The sequence below is a fragment of the Nematolebias whitei genome, chromosome 12 (assembly GCF_014905685.2).
Source record: "Nematolebias whitei isolate Nwh7 chromosome 12, NemWhi1, whole genome shotgun sequence".
Taxonomy (NCBI): Eukaryota; Metazoa; Chordata; class Actinopteri; order Cyprinodontiformes; family Rivulidae; genus Nematolebias; species Nematolebias whitei.
The window spans coordinates 38,261,428-38,271,721 of NC_056509.1; the positions used below are offsets into that span (position 1 = coordinate 38,261,428).

At 42.5% G+C, this 10,294-nt stretch overlaps 1 protein-coding gene across 1 annotated transcript in view; it reads right to left on the reverse strand.

Annotated features, from left to right (window-relative positions):
- Positions 1–6,289: 6,289 nt before the first annotated feature.
- The window catches only part of slc30a1a (solute carrier family 30 member 1a), a 5,324-nt gene continuing 1,319 nt past the window's right edge, over positions 6,290–10,294 (reverse strand). The window contains exon 2 of the mRNA XM_037685547.1: positions 6,290–7,606. Within this exon, the coding sequence (XP_037541475.1) occupies positions 6,762–7,606 (845 nt within the window). The 3' untranslated portion in view covers positions 6,290–6,761. The remainder of the gene's footprint in view (positions 7,607–10,294) is intronic.

Genomic DNA, 10,294 nt, shown 5'->3' on the forward strand with positions numbered 1-10,294 from the left:
GATGGATGGATGGATGGATGGATGGATGGATGGATGGATGGATGGATTTGTTGAAAAGCACAAAAATCGTGGAACGAGAAAGATGCTGAAAAACGTACAAAAAAAAATGGATCACAATAGTGTGAACGCTTCATAAACATTCACACGATAAAAACAAACACGTTGCTCCGAGAGACTCTTGGCCTAATTTACCAACCAGCACAAACTTATTTAAGAAGTTTATCTTACGACCAATTAAAGAAACTGAATTAGTTCATGTCAACAGTGAATTTAGTTCAGAGTTGTGTAATGACAAAGAAACAATTTTAACTTTAATCAGCGCGATCTGAACGTTGAACTAGTGTTTGTAACACGGGTCGAAACAAGCTGAGCTTACGGAGCACAACTATGTTTGCTTTCTCTGACAGATTTGCTCTGTTGCAGATTTTTCAAGATCCTGCGAGGTGAGAAGTGGGTCCTGAATCAGGAATGTGAGCTCCGGGCCTCTTCCTGGAACGATTCTTGAGTTTAAAACAAAGTTTCAACGGTTGTTATGCGATAAAGAGACACAAAACAACTTCCACAGGGAAGATAAAACTCAGTTTCTCAGAAGAATGCTGCGATAACGTTACTTGTCAATAGTTTTTGTTCCTCCTGCTCCGTTCGAGCTTGATTTTTTGTTATAAGGTGACAGGCAGGCGATCATGTAATTATGTACAGCTGATTAACTTTTGAAGTCAACACAATTCAAGATGGTCGCCACAGCCAATGGAATTTGGAAACATAAAAACAGCTATAACTCAACCAGTCTTGCAGATACTGAGCTAGAATTTGGTGTGATAGCAGCTGAGAGTGATTCACATCAATTACTCCGAGGGCTACACAATGCACTACATTGTTGCTTAAAAATGCCATGTTTGTCTGTTAGCAAAATATCTAATGAACTACTGGACTGAATTTAATGGAACTTTCAGAAAATAATCACTTGATGTACGACTACAACTGAATAACTTTTGGAGTCACCTCGATTCAAGACGGCCGCTACAGCCAGTCAACGTTAGCAAACATAAATTGGCTATAACTCAGCCAGTCTTGATATTGAGATGAAATTTTCTTTGGTAATAAAACACATATACATTAGTGTCTAGCCAACTTGTATATTTATTAATGTAAGATAATTTTCATATTAAACTTTGGCATGAAAGGCAGCGAGTATTCGAGGAATACAGTTTTGTAAGGAGCTCAGTAGATGTTTAGAACCTGTTACCTTCAGCTTCTGTTAATCTGGTCGTTACAGTGAAACATGAATAAAAGTCCAGCTACATTAATGATGTCATATTTACGAGAACTCTTCAAAGAGGCCCAGGCTGTTTAATCAGTGGATCCTCTGCAGGGTGTGAGGGTCATCGTGTCCTAGTTTTTTCAGCTTACGCAGGTCATCGCCGCACCTACAAACGCTGAGTTCGCAGCCGTGAATGTGTTTAGCTGCAGTGACCCTTCACCCACAGGTTCAGTGTTAACACCCCCACCACCACCACCTCCACCCCGCCTAGCTTCACCCAGTTTGAAAATCCCACAGACAAAGCTGGGGAGACAGATGGCCCGGTGAGATCAAAGGCACACGCGTTTAGACACACTCCTCTTTTAACTAACTTTGTCCGTCTGTTAGCAAAATATCTCAAAAACCACTGGACAGATTTTGATGAAACTCTCTTATATGAACCTCTGGATGTACGCCTACATCTGGTTCATTTTGGGGTCACGCCGATCCAAGATGGCTGCCACAGCAACCCAACCTTAGCAAACACAAAAAAATGGCTATAATTCTGCTGATTTTTGCAGATACAGAGCTAAAATTAGGCGTGGCGGTAGCTGATTGTCGTCCCCAACGCATCCTCTGAGCGCAACACATTTTGGTATAGCCTGGTGGGGACAGCCCTGTTTGTCTGTTAGCAAAATATCTCAGAAACAACAGAGCAGATTTTAATGAAACTTTCAGATAATAATTACTGGCTTTACGTTTTCAACTGATTAACATTTGAAGTTACCTCAATCTAAGATGACCGCCACAACTAACTGAACCTATCCGACACAAGAACGGCTATAACTCCGTGAAATCAACAGATGTTCAGCAACACTTTGGAGTGGTAGTAGCTGAGAGTCCCTCACAGCGCATCCTCCAAAGCAAACACATGTAGTGTTTTTTTTTTTTTTTTTTCAAAGTTTAGCTGAAATAGTAACTCGTCTTTTAGTCTAAAGCACACACACTGAATATAGAACTGTTAATCTCAGGTCGCTGATTAATAATAAACAAAGACAACGCCCAACTCGTAGCAACAGCGCTGTGTTTTCTGTCCACGCCACAGGTGGACAAGGAGCCAGCGCCTCAGCAGCACTGAGGAATGCTGGGTAAAGCCCTGCACTTGTTGCCTCGGGAATGTCCGGGACTCTTTTTTTTATACAAGTCCTCACGTTCACAGTCAGGCTGTCCAAACTAAACGTCACCATGAATCTGTCACGCTGCAGCGAGGACAACAGGAGCGGTGAAACGCTGCAATTATGGATTAATGAAATCCCACAACAACAACGTCTCACTCCTCCTGACCATCATGGCCGTTTAGATGGCCGCAGGATTCGTGGCTGGCTGGGAAAACGTGAGCCGTTACGCCTTACGTGTAAACACTGATGTTTAAACTCGTGACGATTTTCCTTTGACAACTCGCTAACGTCAAAACGACTGTGGCGTTTCTGTGCTTCCTGTTTGTGCCGATTTCCGTCGTCTTTATCGTCCGCCGCCAAGAGACAAAGGTGGACGAGGACGTCTGTTCACGTCTGGACGGATTTTAGTGAAACTTGCAGACGGAGCTCTGCATCGGATCACCTTTTGGAGAAAACCCAATTCAAGATGGCTGCCCAAGCTAACGCACCTTAGCAAACACATAAACAACTCGTTTTTACACATTGAGCTCAGATGTGAAGAGGCCGTAGCTGACATTTATTCACATACTACGCCTTAAAGGACTGCTCCGTTGTTCTTTTCTGGTTTTTGGCCTGTTTGAATGTGTGATCCATTTTTCTTCCATACATTTTTCTCGTGCCACAACATTTGTGCTATTTCGACAAATCATATATCAAAACTTTTAGCTCTTTCAGGACAATCCTGCTATGACTTTTGGTATTGGTGCAACTTTAGCTTTGTGAAATATTTCGCCTTTTCTGCCATTTTTCTCTCATAGAAAATGAATCGAGTTCATTTTACATCCTTCACATCTTGAGATCTGTTTCAAATGTTTTACTGCTCCTTTCACATTTTGTTCTGCTTCAGCTTCTTTCAATTTCCTTGTGGTAATTTAAACGTTTTTCCAGCTACTTTCAGCTAATTTCAGCTGTTTTTTCAGCTGTTTTGTACTCTTTCAGATTATTTCTGACATTTTTGTGCTTCTAACTTCTTTCTGCTAATTTTAGCTTGTTTTGCACCTTTCAGCTTATTGTATGCAAGTTTCCAAATTTTCTGCTATTTCAGCTACTATTTAGCTGTTTTTATGCTAATTTTAGCCATCCATCCATCCATTTTCTTCCGCTTATCCGGGGTCGGGTCGCGGGGGTAGCAGCCTAAGTAGGGAGGCCCAGACTTCCCTCTCCCCAGCCACTTGGGCCAGCTCTTCCGGGGGAATCCCGAGGCGTTCCCAGGCCAGCCGAGAAACATAGTCCCTCCAGCGTGTCCTGGGTCTTCCTCTGGGCCTCCTTCCGGCCTTCCCATGGGATCACCACCTGTGGGAGGGCCAAAGGGGTCCGGTGCAATGTGGGATGGGTGGTGGCCGAGGGCGGGGACCCTGGCGGTCTGATCCTCGGCTAATTTTAGCTTTTTCGGGTAATACAACTTTTTTTGCCCTTATTTAAACTTTTTTCGGCCTAATTCAGCAAAAATGTGCTCTCTCCGCTTCTTTCTCGTAAATTAAGCTTTCTGATTTTTAAGCTACTTTTCAGCTGTTTTTTTTTTTTTAAGCTAATTTCCACTTTTTTTTTCTTTTTTTTAGATAATTTGCACTATTATGTGCTCATTTCTGCTTCTTGGAGCCCAATTGGGCAAACATGGTCTTTTTGTTTTCTTCTGCTAATTTAAGCTTGTTCTACCTTTTCAGCTAGCCTTTTAGAAAAATTTTAGCTAATTTCAGCTGTTTTCAGATAAAGTTTTTCCTGGTAATTTCTGCTACTTTCAGCCTAATTAACTTATTTCTGTTAATGTCAGCTTGTTATGCTCACCTAGCTTTTCCTTATAGTTTTAGCTTTTTCTGCTATTTCAGCTACTGTTTTATTCTAAGCTGAGCTTTTTCAGATAATTCCACTTTTTTTTTTTTTACCTCATTTCAGCTCTTTTAGCTTCTTTCTGGTAGTTTAAGCTTCTTTCAGCTTATTTCAACAATATTTTGCTAATTTCAGCCTTTTTTTTAGCCAATTATCTACTGTTTGCGCTCATTCTACTTCTTTAAACCTAATTCAGCAAATAAGTGTTCTTTCCTTCTTCTGCTAAGTAAGGCTTGTTCTTTTATTTCAGCTACATCAGCATGTTTTTAGCTAATTTTAGCAGTTTTTCAGCAATAAGCATTCACACTGCATATTCGCAGGAAATGCATTTTCTTTTGTTTTATTTCACTTTATGCCTGATTGAGCCACCACATCGTCAGACTTTCACTACATGATTATTATGGCCGAAACAAAGTGTGGAAACAACAACAGTTACTGGGACAGAAAGTGGACAGACTGGGCTTTCTTGCGGCTCAGTTTAAAGGTCAAAGTGAACCAACCATGCACAGCTGTGACCCTGCAGGTGCTGTATTACTTACAGTATTTTTATGTGTACTGATATAATTAAATCAGGGTTTATTTACTGGTACCTGGCTACCTCTCAACAAATAGCGTATTTTTTGGACTATAAGGCGCATTAAGCAAAACTCAAACAATAACAGATTTTTGAGCAGAGTGTTCCACATAAAATCGGTTTGAGGTCAGTAAGCACAACCTGAATTAATACATAAAGCGCATCGGATTATAAAAACCACAAAATAATTTCCCTTTGGGATTAATAAAGTATTATTGAATTGAATAAGGCTCACTGTAGATTTTTGAGGAAATTATAGGATTTTAAGTGCACCTTATAGTCCGAAAAATATGGTAATAGTTTTGGGGTAACATTTTGAATCTCTTATTTCAGCAAAAAATTATCCAGAATGAAGATTTTTAAGGATGCTGTTTTTAAAATTTGTCATGACTGGAAAGTAAAATATATATTAAAAAAAAAAAAAAAAAACATTTTATGCCCGTTGACAAACTGGTATACAGCAATCTATAGAGATCGCCCAGACAAGCAAAGAGCTTATTTTAAATTTGACCTTGGATTGTGACCTTAACGTTGGACCTGGGGTGATGTAAAGTGTATGAGACACTGTCTGGCGATGATGCGTACATGTATGAAGTTTTGTGTCATATATATATAAAAAAGAAAGATTAAAAACAGACATACTTCTTTTTTTTTTTTTATTTCACATGGACACTTTGGACATGTACTGTGGATATATTCACATATCAAAAACACATCAGCTCGACATGTCTTACAATTACAAAACACATTTGTTGTCATTTTGCACATAGAGCTCGAGAGAGAACAAACGTGACTGAAACGTTACAAAAGAAAACAATTCCCAGCACGTGTTTCTATATTGCATACGCATTCAACAGGGAGTGGAAATCTGAAATGCATCAAAGTTACACGAGGGAAAAGTCCCACGATTTCAAAAGGCTGAGGACTTTTAATTCAGCAAACAGCCCCGCTGCGTAATGTTCTGGAGGATGCCAGCAGGTTCTGGTAAGCAGCGGCTGGAGCTCTCGGTGAACCTCAGAACACCAGGTCTCGATTGTGAGGAGGTGCCGAACACATTCATGAGGACTTTAACACAAACAACACGAGGAAGCGCTCCAGTACGGATCCGTGAAGGAAACACAAATGGTGCTCAGTGCTGGTTTCGCCCCAACAAACCCAACACTTGGGCTCGCAGGGCGTCACATTTATCCATACGTTTGTATTTAGGTAGAGAAGCCACTGCACGTCTAAAATACTTGGTGCTATACCACAGCAGGCTCGTTACAAGGCGAGGTGAGAGGTGTTGACGCGGCTTTAGAGTCAAACGAATGACTGCAAATAAAAACAGAATAAAGGAGTCTGGAAAACAAAATTCATCAAAATGTGAAAAACTAAATGTAACTATAGAATCATTGTTGTTTTTAGAACTTTTTTTTTTGTATTACTCTCTCAATATTATATATAAACAGCATCTACAACCAGATAAATCATTTCTAATAACTTAAATACTTAAATTATTCTGAAATACAATACTGTTCCACTCGCAGTTTCAAAAGGATAAGAAAATAGATTCACTCGCAGCCTACGTCAAACAAGACTGTCGAGAGGTCCGTAGGCTGACGTACACAACCTGCAGGCGCGACGGCGTCTGTTCGGTCCTGCAGCGAAAAGCTTTGGCACAGAAAAACAACAATGTGGTGCAGATCGGAGACGCTCATGCAGGCTTTGCTCCAGCCCTGGAGGAGATGAGGTCCACGAATCCCAACATGCATCACAACCATGCTGCCGGAGTGAGAGACGACAAGAGGAGAGTCACAGAAATCACAGAAAATAAACGTCTAATCAGGTCAACAACGTTCCAGCTTCCTCCCGATGACAGTGATGCTTTCGCTCTGCGCCCTTTCCATCTGTTTTTTTTTTTTTCTCACAGCGATGACTCCACTTCCCTGGCGACGGGAACCTCGTCCTCAGTCTGAGGGCGAACCTGATCACTTGCAGCCTGATCCGGGGTCTCGCTGATGACCTCCAGAGCCGCGGCGGCAGATTTGCAGTCGCTGCTGGCCTTCTTGTCCGCCGAGCCGCAGCACTGCTTGGGGGCGCACTGAGTCCGACAGGAGAGCTCGCAGAGAGAGTCCCGAGACTCCGAGCTGAACGTGACGAACTCGGGCTGGATGGTGGTGGCGTGGATGCCCTCGTGATGAAAGAAGTCTTTGATGCGTTTAGCCACGTCCATGTAGGAGGTGGGGTCGTGGCACTTTATGTGTGCCGTGGCGATGATTCGGCTCCCTGCCAGCTGCCAGATGTGCAGCTCGTGGATGGCGAGCACACCCTCCAGGCTCAGCAGACGCTCGTTGAGCTTGTGCATGTTGATTTGCTTGGGGACAGTCTGCAACAGGATGAGGGCCGACTCCTTCAGCAGCGGGTAGGTGGTGTACAGCAGGATGCCCACCATGATGATGCACAGCGTGGGGTCCATGTAGAGAACCCAGCATGGCCCGGCGGTGACGGTGTAATTGCCGTAGTAGTGGTCTGGGGCGTGATTGTAGGTGCAAAAGTCCACGCAGTCCTTCTGGTCTTTGCAGCTGTTCCACACAAAAGTAAAAATGATGGCATTGACCACCACGATGACAGAGCCCAGGGCGTCGCCCAGCACGTGCAGGAAGACGCCGCGCATGTTGAGCTGCGACGACGAGTCGTGGTCAAGGTCCATCTCGTCGAAGTAGGTGTTGCCGTTCATCTGGACCTCTGAACCATCTTTACAGCTGACATCTGAAGATAAAAAACCAGGGACGTCAGTTTGACAGAGCAGGACAATAAATAATCTCACATACTTTGACACAGAGATACTATTTCTTTAAAACGTCTTCAGTTAATCCAGAATGCTGCTGCCAGAGTCTTAACTGGAGTTAGTGGGAGAGATCATATCGCTCCAGTTTAATCTTCTCTCCATTGGCTCCCTGTCAAATCCAGAATTGAAGTCAAAATCTTACTTCTAACCTACAAAGCTCTCAACAACCTAGCTCCATATTATATTACAGATCTTATTGTTCCATATTTTCCTAACAGAGCACTTCACTCTCAGACTGCAGGTTTAATTGTGGTTCCTACAGTTTCCAAAAAGGGAACGGGAGGCTGATCTTTCAGTTATCAGGCTCCTCTCTTGTGGAACCAACTTCCAGTTTCTGTGTGTGAGGCCGACACATTGTCCAGTTTTAAGACTGGACTGAATGAAAACTCTTTGACGCTGCAATGTAGAGCCAAATATTTTGGATTCAGAATTTGGTTTGATGCGTCGTTTTCTAATTCTAATTAGAAATTTGGTGATTTTTAGTTATTTTCTTAAGACACATTTTCCCTCCTAACAACAGCGATTTGACAGCAGAAGACTTTCACCAAGTCTGTCCTCCGAGTGCCACGTTAGACTGGACGACAATGAACTCCCCCCGATGCAACAAACCCTACGCAGTCATCTACATAAGGCAAATTCAATTAGTGCTTTTGCAGGCGACGTGGCAGAGCACACACACAGAGCTAAGGGAGAGGCACCTGAGGAGCGGCGGTGGCTCTTTTCCATCCCGGGGCATCATTGGGTCATTCATCAACCGCTAATGGTGTGTCTGGACTGTCGACTCCACGGTTACACTGATGTATGACCCAGGAACAGCAATCAGGGCGTAGAGGAGGGGATGTAGTAGGCATTTATTGAAACTGGCAGGGCCTAACAGTGTGGGGGGAGGAAAGGGATTCTGGTTTAACCCTTAAGTGAGTAAGCGAGGGGGGCTACACTGACCAGTATAGAGAATTTTTAGCCTTTTTTACGTTACACAAATAACACATAGCACCTTGAGTGTGTTTGTAATGACCTGCACGGTTGGTTGAGCAGACAGGCCGCCATCTTTACAAATCAGGGTATCTGATTTATGAAGCAGATTTGTTTGATCTTGGCCAGTAAATATGAACACTGGCTGTTTTTTAGTCATTTATTCAACTCCAGGGCCTGCGCTCAGCCAATACCTCACGCTTCAGTTTCTCGAAGCTTCTCTATGAATACAAGTTTAAAACTGGCCATATTTTCTCTCCAGTTCCTGTCAAACCAGTTAAAGCTAATGTAAACGAAGCATAAGTCTGAATCCACTGAAAATCACATGGGAGGAATCTTGGGTCTTTTCTATTCCAAACGGCTCTTCCGTGGATGTGGCCGCTGTTCACCTGTTTTCGGTCACTTTAACAGTTTCCGTAGGTAAACAAACACTCGTAGTGGTTGGCAGCAAATTCTGCGTAGAGGTTTTTACTTTAAGGATAAATTCACCATCTGTATGAGAAAATAAATTGTGTTGGTTTTGTTCCACGACATTATAAAGAGTACCTGTAAAGATTTATGGATGTGAAAGATAAATATCACCTCAGTTGTGAAAGTTTTAGCTTTTCTCTGTTGGCTCCCTGTTAAACTCAGAAAAGACTTTAAAATCTTACTTCTAACATACAAAGCTCTCAGCAACCAAGATCCATCTTTTATTACAAATCTTATTCTTTCAGCTTTTCCCTCTTCAGGGGTCACCACAGCGAGTCACCCTGTTCCATCTCACTCTGTCCTCTGCATCCTCTGTCCTCACTCATTGTTCCATATTCTCTAAACGGAGCATATCACTCTCAGACTGCAGGTTTACTTGTGGTTCCTAAAGGTTCTAAAAGAAGAATAGAAAGGTAGAGCTTTCAGTTATCAGGCTTCTCTATCGTGGAACCAACTTCCAGTTTCTGATACTCTACTTTTAAGACTAGACGAGACTTTTCTTTTTCCATAAACACAGTAGTTGCAGTTGACTTGGGTTTCCTGAAGGAGCCCTTAGTCATGCTGCTATAGGCTTGGACTGCTGGCAAAGAAACACATTACTTCACTCTGTTGCCATTTATGTCTCTTCACTCTGCATGTTTGTAATTTAAATTATTTCAATGTGATGGACTTGTGACCTGTCCAGGGTGTCCCCCACCTCTCGCACAGTGACTGCTGGATATGGGCACCCGTGACCCCCGCGACCCGAAAAGAAAGAAGCAGGTAGAGATAATGGATGGATGAATTATTTCAATAAACATGGATTTTTTTGTCTTTTCCCCCATAGAAACTCCACCTGGGCCACATACACTCCACATGGACCATAGAAACTACACATGTACACACGTGTATTGTTTAACGTTTGTTTAGCGTACATCGTAGTGTATAGTTTAGCATAGATCTTAGTGTATATCTTACATCCTTATATACTGCTTCTTTTTATACTTTGTTATTTTGGGGTGTAATTGGGACCTTGAGTACACAATTTTGTTCCATCTCATGTACCACATGTGATGCGAATGACAATAAAGATACTTGAACTTAAACTTGAAAAAAACTCCACCTGGACCATATAAACCCCACCTGGACCACAGAAACCCTACCTGGACCATATAAACTCCCCATGG